The sequence below is a fragment of the Lygodium microphyllum genome, chromosome 3 (assembly GCF_053477565.2).
Source record: "Lygodium microphyllum isolate KBCC chromosome 3, Lygodium_microphyllum_v1.1.10, whole genome shotgun sequence".
NCBI lineage: Eukaryota > Viridiplantae > Streptophyta > Polypodiopsida > Schizaeales > Lygodiaceae > Lygodium > Lygodium microphyllum.
This window is the reverse complement of record NC_141137.1, coordinates 130,366,968-130,382,620: the sequence shown is the minus strand read 5'-3', so window position 1 is coordinate 130,382,620 and position 15,653 is coordinate 130,366,968. Positions and strand designations below refer to the sequence as shown.

Here is a 15,653-nt window from a genome sequence, read left to right as displayed (position 1 = left end):
GTCCTTTCAACCTCCATTAAGTGCACCTTTCACGAATTCACATCACATCGAGGTGAACTAAAAAGATGTAAAATAAGCATCAAGAGACGAGCAAAAGCCAGCAAGCTAGGTAGCAAAATCAGGCCCTTCCAAACACTCTTAAAAAGAAAAAAAGAACAAAAGGGCAATGCTCTTGCACATGATGGTGCGCCCTTGTTTTCTTTAGCTGTATTCCTTTTCAGTATTTCCACTAACCTGGTCGATTATAACCTTCATTGTGTCCCATGTTTGCATGAACACTGTAAAGGCCATATTTTGCAGAATATGGCATTCAGACAGTTGTGTAGTTTTCAAAGTAATCGGGTTGCTAATACGGTGCTGGCAATAGGCAAGTAAAAATGGTGAGCATTGCAGTTAATAAGGCAGTTGCTTAAGGAACCTAAACTCACCCTATTTCTTCATTTCAAGCATTTTCCCTCGTGGCTGAGGAGAATGGACAAGTCCCTGTCATAATCAATAGTTCCACCTCTTTTTCACTTATGTTCAAAGATGCAAAATTGTAACATCCATCCAGTAGAAGACAGTTGAATGCTAGATGTGAAAAAAAAAATGAGTCGTGTATCATGGTAGAAAAGGTTAAAACTACTCACTCCATACAGCACACTCTACAATACTAAGAAACCGTTATCCTCTAACCCCTCGCCTTACCAGGGAGAGCTGGTCCTGAGAATGTCTGCTCAATGTGGTTGTCCCTCTGGCTTATCCAGATTTCATACTCTGTGGAGGGAGCCTTCCTTCGGAACCGGCATATGTCATTTGTGCTGCCCAGTTGCTTCTTCATCTCACTAACAGAAAACAAGGATTAAACCTGTCACTTTATGAAAGGAAGGTATTTAGAGTTAATTATAAAAGAAACAAGTTCACTCACAAGGGGGTGACTCACAAGCTTGAGATTGTCATCACATCATCAAAGATGGGTTTTCTCTTTCTCCCACGTCTCTTTATCACAGAAGTAGGTGGTACTTCATCTTTTGGGGTTTCTTGACCTGCTAAACAAATGCAATTTTGAAACCCTTCACTATTGACAACATGGAAGTAATTGGGTAAGAATGATTCAAGAACAACGAAATCATTATGTAAGATAGGTACTTGATCTGTACCAAGGATACTTCCAAGTTTGTCAACATCCTCGGAAACAGGCCCAATACATTTAGCAGGCATTCTTGAAGGACTTCTATCCATCATGGCATGCCGATCCTCTAGATTTTTGTATTCAATTTCATGTTCAATCCTATCTTCAGCGTGCTTTTGCTCAGCTTCACCTTCAATCCTATCTTCAGCATGTTTTTGCTCCTTGTCTACGTCCATTGTTGCTTGTGCCTGCTCAAAATTTGATCCAGGCTCCTTTTCCACAACTATGGTCTCCATTCGCACATCAATAGCCTTTATAACTTTGCCATCTTGATCCTCAGCTGTAAATTTTGTGTGGAGTTCCTGTGATTGCGCCACCTCTTCCATAACTTTGACTTGCGGCTCCCACTCTTGATTTGGGGGTCCAGTTGAAGAGACTACATCAGCATCCATGTTTACTGCACCATCAGTAGCCACTCTCCCCTGGCCATTACTGATCTCATGTAGTTCCACATCTTCTTCAATTGGCAAAGGAGGAAGTATACTGATCAACCAATAGAAGCCAAGTTGAATCATCCAAAACAAAACTCAACTCCAATAATGCATTTGACAGCAAGTGACTCACAAACTGTTTGAATAAATGTTTTACAGCCACCACTTTTGAAGCACACTGGTATCACTCACTCTTCTTCAAGCATTTCTTGAATGGTTTCTTCTGAAGTGGGAGGCACGGGAACTGGTTTTGCAATATCGGACTTTTGACTAACTTCCTACAGCATGATCAAAGTTTCAACAGAATGTATCATTACTGTGTCATGTTTCTACAGTAGTGGACAATGCATATATCAGGTCTTATCTTGTCATGAATTATTTTTTTCTCTATGCTACTTCAGTAATTCAACTTTAACCATACTCAAAGTTCAACTACCGAAGAGATGAGGACACACCTCATTTGATATACCCGATAATGTGTAAGGGTTTGCACCATCTGAGAATTTTACTGTAAAATCATACACATTTGTTCAAAAGCACTTAAGCCAAACATGACATTTCTATATAAGAAAATCCTACATAAAATTTCAACTAGATCTACACACATAAGATGCACTAATGCATTTAAGAAAAATGCCTACTAACAGTTGTGCGGCATCAACCAAGAAACACAGTAGATAGATCTACATAACACTAACAATGAGAGCAGTAAGAAAATGTCTCTAGCATCAGAAGAGGGTTATCCATCCATTGATGAGCATACCATCAAGAGTAAAAAGGCTTTGAGAGCAACCACGATCCTCCATAGGTTCCTGGAGTGTAATAAGATCCCTAGCAGTAACATGGTGTTCAAACTCGTCCCTGAAAATTTCACGTATCATACTTCTCACTCTCTCTCTCTCTCTCTCTCTCTCTCTCTCTCTCTCTCTCTCTGCTGTATAATGTACCAAAACAAATATCCATGCAGACTCCACAGGCCCATAGGCCAACACAATGGTTGTTCTTCATCGATAAGATGGTGATAGAGGCAATCTACATTCTATAGAATGGGAGGGCACATGATGACGATGGTCTAGTAGTAAAGCACTTCTCACATGCATGTGACACATTGGCACCCATATTGGCATGCATGTTCAATAGATCAGTATGTGAAGGATTCCCTGAAATATGGTCAGACCATACTATAGTCCCACTCTTCAGGAATGGCAACCCTTGGTCCCTAGCAAATACAGGATCATAATGATTGGCCACGCACTGGCCAAGTTCTACAGATCTATATTGGAGCATGAGTTCAGTGCAGGGGCTGAGATGCAAGGTAGGGGAGCACAAGGGCAGGCTGGTTTTAGATGGAGATGCACCACACTAGACCATATCCTCAAACTCTAAGGAATCATTGAGGGAGGCCAAGCCCAACATAGAAAGATTTACTGTTGCTTTGTGGATTTTTGACACAGCACCTTGAGCATGTTTCATAGTTGCATCCGTACTACGTACGGACTACTTTGTTCCGTATGGTTTGTACCGTACGTATCCGTACCAACTTGTACCAAAAAAATATGCTATTTTTTGGCCTATGAAAACTAGACCACACAATATCTTTTTACTCCTAAGCCTCATGTTGATTATCATAATTTCAAGTCTCTCTCACTCTCTCTCTTTCCCAACTTCCAAGATGAGTATGCAATTCCAAGAACATCCCTCCCACCCCCCCCCCTCTCTCCGTCTCTCTCCCATGGTAGTTGAGGCATTATTCCGAGCAATTACTTTCCTTCAAAGGATATGGCAGCTCCCTAAAGACCGATATCCTAGACTAGCGCTGGAGTCTTCAAGACAGCTTGCAGCAGAGGGAGATAGACAGTGTTGGGATGCACACATGAGCACGTGGCTGAATTTGCATGGCATGAGTACAAATAGACTACCACCATTTGATTACAGCCTCGACTGCCCTACTTTGAGCCTTAGTCGTGCAAAGCTGAATAGTGTGATCAGGGCAGACATCACTAAAGTGGAGATAGGAAGGACTTGGTCCAAGCCCCCTTTCCCATTAGACATGAAAACGGCACAATACCAAAGTCACTTCTTGCAGCTTTCTCATGGCGGTTTCATAGTGAGGCCTAGATACATGGATGCTCAACTGTCCCACGGACTCTGAGTTGCTATTGGTCAGATCTGCACCTCATCGCATCAGCTGATGATTGAGACAGGTCGATGGAGCCATATTGCAGCCAATGAGAGGATGTGCCAGCTTTGTGGATGGGAGCCAGAGACGGAGGAGCACTACATTTGTAGATGTACTATATACTATGATATCCGAGGCCGCTATCATTGCCTCTTTAAGGAGGGGTTTGGACCACTAAGACGGGTGATGGACTATGAGGACCAAAGATGTTTGGGCCTTTTCTTGCTGGAGCTCCAACGACGCAGAGCATTATTGTTATAGGATAGGAGGCGACCCCAGCATCATCCACCCCTCCAGAGAGCAATTACAGACTACTTCAACATAGCTGAACCCCCAACCACGACCACCCTAGACACTACATCTCCTACTGATAGGCGTTACTGAGATACAACATCAGGAGGCATCACAGTTGACAAAGCTACAACGCTATGCAGAGCACGACGCCCTAGAGTACCTACACGGCAACATAGGCGTGCCTATATGCGCCACATTCGCATCACGCTAGCTCGGTACAAAGGCAGATTGGCATGATGACTTAGTCGGAGGTAGCTTGCAAAGTCTTGGTGGATTCCATAGACTAAGGGGGAGATACCCTACAATCTTGATCTTTTTAAACTTAGGCCTTTTTCCAACTTTTTCAATTTCCATACATCTCATTCCAATATACCATGTAAACTTACACATAAATTTCATCTCTTCTTATCTGGTGAGAGATGATGATACCAGTTGCATTGGTTATGGTCTCATAGGCCACTCTGGCCTTTCAAAGATGTTAATAGATCTTTCTTTCTTTCTTTCTTTCTCCCCAAACTGCCAAGCCTCTCTCTCTCTCTCTCTCTCTCACACAAAAAGAATAAAGAGCCTCTTTGTCAATCCACCCTACACTTGGCCTTGTTGTATGATGTATTATATATACACTCCCATCTGTCTTCTAGTAGTACAATTCACATGTTGTGCATGAGGTTTTACCTTGTTACCCTCATGTATTCATCCTATTAACTCAAGTGACATTGCTATTTTAGCTCTAAACATATGTTCTATTATTTATAATCCAAAATAACTAAGTTTTTGTTTTTGTTTTTTTTCGTACTAATATCATACCATACCTTATAAAATCATAAGGTACCAATTAGTACCATATTTTATCATATCGTACCGTATCGCACCTTTCCTACCTAACAACCCTGGCATGTTTCATGCAAAGATTGCGTGAGATTGGAGTCCCAAAGGGTATGCAATGGGCATTTATGTATTGTATGAGAGAGTGACATGCCATACACACACACCTAGAGGGATGTTTGAGAGCATTGACAACACCATAGGAGTAAAACAAGAATGCCCACTTTCACCCATACTATTTGAACTATACATAGATGAGGTATCCGATTACATGGATAGGGGAGGTGGAGTTGGAGCTAGCCTAGCGAGTGTTAATATTGATAGTATTATATGCCAATGATATTGTACTCATTTCAAACTCACTAGAGGGCTTACAACATCACTGGGATGCACTACATCCCTATTGCAAAGAGAGACATCTCACAATGAATCTTGGAAAAACCAAAGTTATGGTGTTCAACACTTCAACAACATGGGTGACCCAATCTATGTATTAGTTCACATTCGGGAGAGATGCAGTGAAGCATGTGAGAGATGGTGTACTTGGGAATCAATTTCTTTGGTATGAGATTTTCACTAGGGGGTAGCTGAGGATCAGCTAGCACAAGGCTATGCAGCACTAGGGGCCCTTGAGGGTCTGTGTGCGAACATAGAGTTTCCGAAACCTCACACCAAACTATGGTTGTTTGATACTCTAGTCACACATACTCTTCTATATGGACTAGAAGTTTGGAGTTGCAACCTATACCACAAACAATTAAGCCCACTCCTAGCTAATCAAACTAGCCCAAAGAGAGACCATTGTGATGGCTGGGATCAATTAAAGAGGCCATTGACGATGATGATATCACACATGATCAAGAGTAAGCCCTCCACCCAATAGCACTACATATGTAGATCTATAGTGTACTATGATATATGGGGAAGGTATCATTGCCTCTTTCATCAGGGCTTTCAGCCTCTCTGTTGTGTCATAAGGTATGAGGACTAGAGATGTCTAGTGCTTTTTCTCTTAAAACTCTAGAGGCACTGCATAACACTACTATGAGACAGAAGACTAGCTCACCCAAAGAGACCTAGGGAGAAAGCAATGATGGGTTTATTCCACGAACCAAATTCTACAAGCACTACTAGTTCAGCAAACACAAAGTCATCCCACCAAAATAAACCTACACCATACCACAGAGTCACTAGACAAGGCTATTCTGCTTCCCCGTGCATAATACCCTCGACCACCTAGTCAACGAGATTGAGGAGCCCATACTATGGCCATATCAAAGCCATCATTGCGAGGCACAGGAGACTCACCCCTTGAGTCATGACACATCAACAGAGTGGCCTTGGACCACATCATACTACCAGATTAGGTGGGGTACATTCTCTCTTCTATGAGGGCTTTGGTGCACTATGGCACACCGATCATGGAATATGACTAGAGTGTTCGAGCTTTATTCATATTAAATTTGAAGAGATATGGAGATGTACTTTTAAGAGATTGAGAAACCCTTCTACCAAGCCAAAGTTCCCTCATAGATTTATTTACTATAGCCATTGCTAGAGAACCAACACCTCCACCACCAACTACCAAACTCTCCTCCCTCTCCCCCCCTCCCCCCCCCAAAAAAAAAAAAAGAACACCAAAACATTGATAACTCTAGATAGACTATCCTCTGGAGGGGTTGCTGTACAACATGACATTACTCTACAATGCACAACGTTAAAGATGGAGATGGCAGCTCCTAGCTCAGTACACAAAGTGAACAGTAGAGAGAGAGTAGGTGTAGACTCAAATCGACATATGATTCATTCACTAGTGTGTAAGACAGTACAGAAGTACAATCCTTAGACTTCAAGGTTGGGTAAGTGCCTTAAGGTGCATTTGCACACGAAAGTGTGTAATGTGTGATAAGTGACCGAATTGTGTAATATAAATACACAAATAAGGAGTAATATGAATCTTTTTTTTTTTGTTGTGTGTGTGTGTGTGTGTGTGTGTGTGTGTTGGGGGGGGGGGGGGGACTCTCTTATGGAGAGTACAAAGTACCCTAGGGAATCACCAACACTCCTATGTGAGCGTAGGCGTAAACCCAACAAACCCCCCAAGAGTGAAAAGTGATCAACATACAAGGATCATCCACCAAAGGAGATCAAATTTAAAGCATTGAGAAATGCTTCAAATTTGTCACAAGGAAGAGCTTTAGTGAAGATGTCTACCACATTGTTGGTGGTGGAACAATTAACAATGTTGATATCCTTGGCATGTAGCCTCTCTCTAACAAAGTGATAATGTATCTCTATGTGTTTTGTGCGTGCATGAAACACTGGTTTCTGTGCCACTACAATGGCACTCTAACTATTAGTAAACAAAGGAGTAGCCTCCATGAAATACATCAAGATCAGCCAACAAACGTCTTAGCCGTACACATTCAACTATAATAGTGAAAGCTGCCTTGTATTCAACTTCAAAAGACAATGTGGCAACAATGGATTGTTTCTTTCTAAGCCAAGAAATGCAAGATGAGCCAAGAAAGAGAGAGTTTCCACTTGAAGAGTGACGTGAATCAAAATCGCCAGCCCAATCGGAATCACTGTAAGCATGTAACTACAGCGATCCCCCCCTTGGCATAAAGCAATCCAAGGTCATGGTGCCCCGCAAGTAGCGGAAAACACCCTTCACAGCTTGCCAATGTGATATGCATGGGCTATACATATATCTCCTAAGGGCTGAAACTACAAACTGAATATCTAGCCTTGTGTACCATAAATAAATGAGGCATCCAACTGCTGGAGCATATGTATGAATGTCAAACAGATCACTGTCATCATGCAAAGACAGCTTAAGTCCAGTCTCCATCAGTGTGCTAACTGGCTTGCAATCCTGGAAGCCAAATCTCTCAAGAAGTTTACCAATATATCTAGACTGTGACAATCCAATGCCTCTAGCATCATAAATAAACTGAATGCCCAAGTAGTAATACAAAGGCCCCAAATCTAACATTTCAAAGTTTGCTGCAAATTTTTCTTGAATGCTGAAATCTAATCAGCATGTGTCCCTATACGTAGAAGATCATCCACATAAAGACAAATGACCAACAAGGATCCCCCCTCTTTGCATACTGTGACGAACCCGCAATGGGTCCGTCTTGGGGCAAGGGTGACCCACCCCGTGGAACACACTTCATGGGGTGTTACCCACAACTCGGCGATCCCACAAGCAAACGAAAGCATAACACGACACGGCACAAGAAAACACCAAGTGATATGGGGGTAAAAACAAAGGGGCCCTCTGAAGGGTTAACAATGTATTATAGAAGGCTCGGAGGCAAAGAGAGCATTACAAGGAAGCCGATGGGGAAGAGGGATTTGGTTCACGGGCGAGGATGGAGGTATCAACACTCATCCAACACAACTCAGCACCATGGGGGTGAGGAACTTGCACAAGAGGCTCATATCCCTTGTACACACCTCCCCTTGAAGAACTCGATGTCCTCATAAAGTCCCAAAGCCATAATTCATAGCTCAAGGGGCCGTTGTATGAGGACTCCAAAATCCAGGGGTCTTAACACGCCTCACTATCAAGACGGTTAGTGTCCACTTACTAGACTCTTATGTACAAAAATTCGGGGGTCTTTGCTGACTTGCTATCAAGCCGGCCAAGGTCTACCCGCTAGGTGTCATACCCACTAACTTGATATAAGTGTGAAACATGGTCTTTTTAGACTACAATTAAGGTACTACCCACTGACTCAATTTACAACTATGGAGTGGGCCACGCATACTTGACTAGGAAGAAAGACTTTATTGTACACTTCAATCCGTCCACCTACTGACCATATTTACAAGCACAGGGTGGAGGGTAACCCAGCTAAGACAAGTCATGCGCACTTGCCCCAACACATGGCCTGGCAACATGAGTGCGCAAAAACTGCCAAAGGACTTAGACGCAAGGCGGAAAGCTCAACGGGGAGCATGCCACGCCATGCAGGTAAGGGCCCACAAGGTGGTTCCTTGCAAGAGGTGGCCTTGTGTGGCCGAATCTGTCAATCCGAGGTCGAGGTAGGAGAGAGCATTTAGCCACGATGGAGTGGATGCATCCCTCCACCTTTGTGAGGCAACATTTGACCACCATGGGGTAGCCATATACCTCACCATCCAAGAGGTGCGCTTTGAGGACACACCTCACCCTGAAAAGAGTTGGGCCTTTATTGCCCTGATCTTCATGTTGGCACGAGCAGTTTTCGTGTTGAAGAAGAAGCCATGCCACCGTCTTGCAAAGGTGGCATGCCTTCGTGCGCGGAAGGAGCGATCCTAGCACTTCACACCATCCATCTTCTTTCGCTTGGACTTCTGAGGGACAAGAGCGCCTAGAACAAAGACGTGTCGAGGAACACGCAGTGCTGTTGCATGTCACCTTGCATGCCGCAAGAGATCCATTTCTTCCGCATCAAGCACCCTTCCTCACGTTGAAGCACACCTAGATGCCGAAAGGTGAGGGAGCCCGTCTTGTGTGGACTAGGTAATTGGAGTGCCTGGACAAAGCATGGTGACATGACAGGTTGCATCAAATCGCTACGCCTACAATGCAAGGGTCATCTCCCCTGCGGTCAAAACCATCGAGCCTCTGTCACCCAAATACAACATTATCAGGCACAAGTTCGGTAGGTAACCCCTAGGCAAATCTTTCCGTGCTATGCCTACATGTATGTTGAGAACTTTGATGGCCAGATCAAGTGTTAGGGCACGGAATGCTTTGAGGTCGATCAAATGCATAGCACCGAATCGCCTCGCTTGCATGGAGCAAGCCATTACCTCCACCATGATAACTTTGACCTGGCACTCAACGGCCACATAATACGTAAAGGCACAAGAGGTTGGGTGTGAACAAGCATTGTGCCCTGGCACAAGTCTACCCACATCTCTTTGAGACCTTGACATGTCCGGATTTGCCTTAGGGGTGCGTGCAAGCTAAGTCTTCACACCTAGCTCGTTCCAACCTATCTTGCTCTGTGACGAGCTACATCCATTGTGAATGACCTAGAGGGTGAAGCCTCCTTGGAACCAACTTGGGTCGATTATGTAGCCAACCAACTATCTTAAACTCACCAAGAAGATTGCACACTTTTGGTCCAAAGACCAGAATGGGCTTGAATGCACAAGTAGACCTTTTAAGCAAAAGAACTTCCTTGAAATTCACCTTCATGGTGAGTGAAACCAGCCTTCCTTCTCGGATAGGGTGGTTTAACCTGATTAAGCACTTAATTACAACAATTAGCAAATGAACATAAACTGAAATGCTCACTTTACCTTCATAAACTTGGACAATGGACACCTTGTTGGCCCCAAAACTGGCGCCCCTTTCGGTATTTCTTTAATTTCAATTGCTGATGGACAAATTACAAGCCAAGATTTCACAATCTCTTTGGCTGATTCGAAAGCCCCTTGCTGTTCCAATAATCAGCGAAGCATTCGGGCAAATTGCCCCTTGATTTTCACCCAGGACTTGCTCTAATGGAACCCCAATTGGTCAAATGCTGCCCCAAATTCACAATAGACGGGCTGGCATCTGAAATCCTCACAATTCCACGAATTTCCGATGCTGATTTCAGTGTGCAATGCCTTTGACTGATGGCACGGGTCCCAAGGTGGCTGCTAAACCCTAATTACTGTTGTGATTTAGGGTTTACAGCAGTAAACTCTCTGCTGTCCACCAAATTTGGTTGTACTCTGCTACCCATGGCTGAAAATTGCTAAGAATACTTGAGCATAAACTGGAGGAGATGAGAGAATGCTGTAGAAAGAGAGAAAATCAGCTGAAATGTATCTTCTGATTCGTAGCTCTGATGACAAATTTGATGGCACCAATAGCTTCAAAAGGGTAATAAAATATCAGCTCAGCTGCCGAGCCCTCCTCTCCTACCGCCGCCTCTCTTAAGGGGGAAGAGAAAACCTGCTGCCCCGTCCTATCGTGGGGCGCGATCAGTCGTCATCGCCTCTCAGAGGCGAATCTAATCACCTCCTCTCCCTCCACCAAGCTCTGAATGGCTGCCATTCAGCTTCCACCACCCTCCAACAACCTTCTCCCTAGTTGCATGGGAAATTTTTGCCAAGTGGCAGCCTTCCTAATGCATTTTCAGTCATTAAATTAATTTTTCAGAATTAATTAATTCTGAAAATTAATTTCAGTCCTTTTGATCCTGCCCAAAATTAAACATCCCCATCTAGAATGAAATTGGCTAGGCCATTTGCAACTTGGAGTGGTTCCCAACCTCTGTTGACCCTTAGACTAGCATTAATTAATTAATTAATACTAGTCCCTAGTGTCACCACTGACACTTAATGGCCAAACAATTGTCCTAGGCTCCAACCTAGCACCAACTGACCACCAAAACCCAGTTGGCATAACTTAACACAACTTTTGCCTTTAACACCCATTGCATCCTCGAGGTCCTTGGCCCGTTCCCATGAAATAACTGCCATGTGCATCACATGTGCTAAACAACCTTGCACATTTGATTAGTAACTTAATCAAATGTTACTAGCAAGATTAAAGCATCCCAAAAATTTCATGTCCCCGTGACATTGAGCACGGACTCTACGTCGACGTGTAACTCAGCCACTTGGGATCCATTCATGAAGATCCAATCACCATGATCAGTCCACACGAGAGGCACCCCAATAGTTGCCTCTCCTTTGTTGTATGAGGGCTTATTCCCCTTTGAATCAGCTATTATAGCACAAGGGGTTAGCTCCTCATCGCACTCATAGGAGTGGATGGTCATATGCTGAGAATGTCATCCGTTTTCTCCTAATCGCAGACTTGGATTGAGGCACGGGAGTCGACATGGAAGTCTCATCCTTTGCCTCAAGACACAGAGTTGAGTTTGCAAGTTTCGCCCACGTGTCAGCTTGGGCCTTGATCTTCTTTCTCTTCTTGAAGCTCAGTTTTGCTCCTTTTGTCCTTTCTGATACATTGGCCGCTACTTTATTCTCCCGACACGAGGAGATTGCTTGATGTCCATCATTTGCATTGGGGGTGGCCATTTCTTTAGTCTCATGGCTCTGAGAATATTCCTCTCTGCAACTCTGAAGTCTTGCAACATGGATGGCCGTTTCTTTAGACTACTGGCTCATGGAGTTCTTCATCCTTTTGGTATGCATTGGGGGCTCAGGGTGGGTGGTTGTTTGTTTATCCTCCTGGCACAAGGAGCTTGCTTTATATCTTTAATTGGCATGGGGCTTTGCACACAGTATGTGAGAGATGGATAATGTAAACAAATGCAAGCATCAAACCGTGGAAAATGAATATCGAGGAGACGAATCTGATCAAGAACTAACACAACCGTCCATGGAAGCAATGTTCAACACCCCTTCTAAGAACACACGGTACAAGACGTATGGCCGTAGGGTCCATGATTGGAGCGTCTACCCAGCATCTGACAGGCATGGAAAGACCTCACACACCATGAATGAAAAGAAATACAAAGAAATTCATCTCATGATTCGCTCTGAACTACGAATTATGAGACAAGAATTGGAGAAAGAAATACGAAAGCAGGTCAAAGCCAAACTGATAATAAATTAGAGGATAGAAATGCAAGACATGCAGATAAAGATTAAGAATGACTTACAGGCACAAATGCTGTCCGAAATGCACAAACTGAAAACTGAAATGTTGAAATTGGTAGATGCCTACAAATCTGAAATCTTAGAACTGAGGGAAGAATTGAATACGTCTAAGAAAAAAGAAATGAACGTGCGAGAAGAACTACAAAAAGAGAAAGAGGCTTTGAAGGCATGTGAAAGAGAGGTTCACTCATGGGCAGAAGTGGCAAAGACAACACAGAAGCAGATAGAAGAAGCCAGCCCATGGATTGAGGTAGTGAAAACAAATAAGGGAACATCAGTAAACAAGACTGAAGTAATGAATACCACCTTGGAAGAAGAGGCTAGGAGACGGGCTAGGGTTTTACATGTACAGGTAGTAGGATGGGAGGAGAAGAGCAGCCCACAGGAAGATGCTAAGTCTTCGCTTTGGGGACATGGGGAAAAAAAACACCTTCCTCTCCAAGAGGAGAGCCCTCAAGGGTGAGAAGATTTATTTGGATGAGGAGCTTACCCCAACACAAATAGCGCATCGCAGAGAACACATGCCCAAGATATTGGAGGCTCGCAAAGAGGGAAAGTGGGCTGTTTATAGGGATAGACGAGTCATCATCACTGACAAAAGGACTTCATGACGGTACGAGGCCTATGAGACACTTCGGATGTCAATATGGAATTGTAATGGAGCCCTACACTTGGATGCTCGTTACTTTGAAGATAGCTTCCGAAACATAGATATAGCAATGTACACAGAAACACATCAATGTAAAGGTAGCCGACCACCAGACGTGCAAGGATAGAGGTAGGAAAGTGCATTTCGTCCAACAGCTAGAAAACCATGAAGCACTAGGGGTTTTGGAGGTGTGGCCATACTATACCGAGAAGACCTCAAAGGGATAGTGCAAGTAATGAAAAGAGATGATGATGCACGATATTTATGGATTAGGATACATGTAGGAAGACCACGGAATATATTCATCGCAATAAGCTACTTTTCTCCTGCAAATTCTACCTATGCCACACGAGATGGATCTCCCTTTGATGTACTTTATGAGGATATCATGAGAGATGCTAGCATTGGGGACATATTATAGGGGATTTCAATGCACACACTGGAGATAGACAAAGTGACTTTTATATGCATGATAATGCCATGTTCAAAGAGATCGACATAGATGAAACACGTCTACGCAAGAGAGCCCAAGATAAAGAAGTGAGTACCTATGGGACACACCTATTGACTTTGGGAAGTGCACATAGACTAGCCCTATTTAGTGGTCTACCACAATGGCCAGGATCTACAATTTGACATGTTGGAATCACAAAGGAGGGGCAAGTACTGTGGACTACTTGATAGGCTCACCAACATTGATACTAGACACCCAAAACTTTAAGATATCTAAAAGACCAATTGGCATAGCAGCAGATCATGCTATTTTGACATTCATGCTCTCTTGTGTACATATGAAACATGAAACACCATGCCTCCGTAAACATCCCAAATACTACTTTACAAAAGACACCTCACACATCTACAGTGGTTCTCTGCAGACCAACTTACATACATTGGACTTAAGTAGATCGTTGGAAGAATGTACAAAGGATTTAGTAGAGGCCGTACATGGATCAGCCATGTATACATTCCCACACATGTTGCCCCAATGTAGACCCACACAATCTACTGCTCCCCAAAATAGCTGGTATAATGATGAGTGTAGAGTCACCCGAGCTCGTTTACCGAGAGAAGTGGAGCTAGGCACTCAGACACATCACCAAGCAAAGGCGTTCTTCAAACGCCTTGTGCCGAAGAAGAAACGAGACTACTTAGCAAAAGCAGAAGCAGAGATATATCAGCTATTTTTGGGGCGGAATAGCAAGAGCACATGGAAGATGTTTCATGAAAGATAGTCCCCCCATACAGATTACATCACCAGATGCTTGGCTTGACTATGGGAGACAGCTGTATGACCTGCCAGGACAGCCACCTATGACCTGCCAGGACAGCCACCTATGTAGTCCCCCACAAGCTTGTAGGCCAACACAGTGGTCTTTCTTCACATGGAAAATGGTTAGGGATGCAATTTACAGATTACAAAATGGAAGGAGACATGATGAGGATGAACTAGTAGCAGAACATTTCTCACATGCTTGTGACATATTAGCACCCATATTAGCATATATGTTCAATTGAGTAGTATGTGAAGGTTTCCCTATGAGTTGGTCAGACAATACTATAATTCTGCTATTTAAAAGTGGTGATCCCCTGATCCCTAGCAACTACAGGACTATCATGATCGGTCATACTTTGGCCAAGATATATGGATCTATATTGGAGCATGAACTCAGTGAGTGGGCTGAAATGCAAGGCAAGAGAGCACAAGGACAAGCAAGTTCAAACAAGGATATACCACATTGGACCATATTCTCACACTTAGAGCCATTATTGAGGAGGGTCGAGCCCGAGACAAGAGGATTTACTGTTGCTTTGTAGACTTTCGCAAAGCTTTTGATACAATGCCTCGTACACGCATCATGCAGAGAGTGCAAGACATTGGAGTACCAAAGGGTATACGATGGGGTGTCTATGCATTATATGAGGCAGTGACAGGTCATGTACGAGCACCTGGGGGACTATCAGAGAGGATTGACAATACCATAGGAGTGAAACAAGGATGTCCACTTTCACCCACATTGTTCGGTCTATACATAGATGAAGTGTCTGATTACATAGACAGAGGAGGAGGAGCTGGAGCCAACCTGGCAAGGGTGCTAATACCGATATTATTGTATGCAAATGATATTGTTCTCATTTCAGATTCACCGGAGGGATTGCAATGCCATCTAGATGCTTTGCACATCTTCTGTAGAGATAAAGACCTCACAGTGAACCTTGGGAAGACCAAAACCATGGTTTTCAATACTTCAGCAGCATGGGTGACTAGATCTATGTACCAGTTCACATTTAAGGGAGACATACTAGAACATGTGAGGGAACATGTCTATTTGGAAGTCACCTTCTTTGACCCACGTTTTTCGTTGAGAGGGGCATCAGAGGCACGTCTGGCACGTGGATACGCAGTACTAGGGGCACCCGAGAGTCAATGTGCTCACATATAGTTCCAAGAGCCCTGCACCAAACTCTGGTTGTTTG

The 15,653-nt window shown here is 43.6% G+C and overlaps 1 protein-coding gene across 4 annotated transcripts in view; it reads right to left on the bottom strand.

Moving 5' to 3' along the window:
- The window catches only part of LOC148038901 (sister chromatid cohesion 1 protein 3-like), a 72,676-nt gene that overhangs the window by 11,106 nt on the left and 45,917 nt on the right, over positions 1-15,653 (bottom strand). For 3 of the 4 annotated variants that reach the window (XR_015690346.1, XM_087674790.1, XM_087674792.1), the window contains exons 4-9: positions 2,366-2,463; positions 2,058-2,110; positions 1,795-1,880; positions 1,140-1,654; positions 923-1,028; positions 688-824 (exon numbers count right to left, since the gene is read on the bottom strand). Coding sequence is in view for 3 of the 4 variants with exons in the window: in XM_087674790.1 (XP_087530916.1) it covers positions 688-824; positions 923-1,028; positions 1,140-1,654; positions 1,795-1,880; positions 2,058-2,110; positions 2,366-2,463 (995 nt within the window). In the remaining variant the exon portion in view is untranslated. The remainder of the gene's footprint in view (positions 1-687; positions 825-922; positions 1,029-1,139; positions 1,655-1,794; positions 1,881-2,057; positions 2,111-2,365; positions 2,464-15,653) is intronic. The other variant, XM_087674791.1, reaches the window with a different exon arrangement.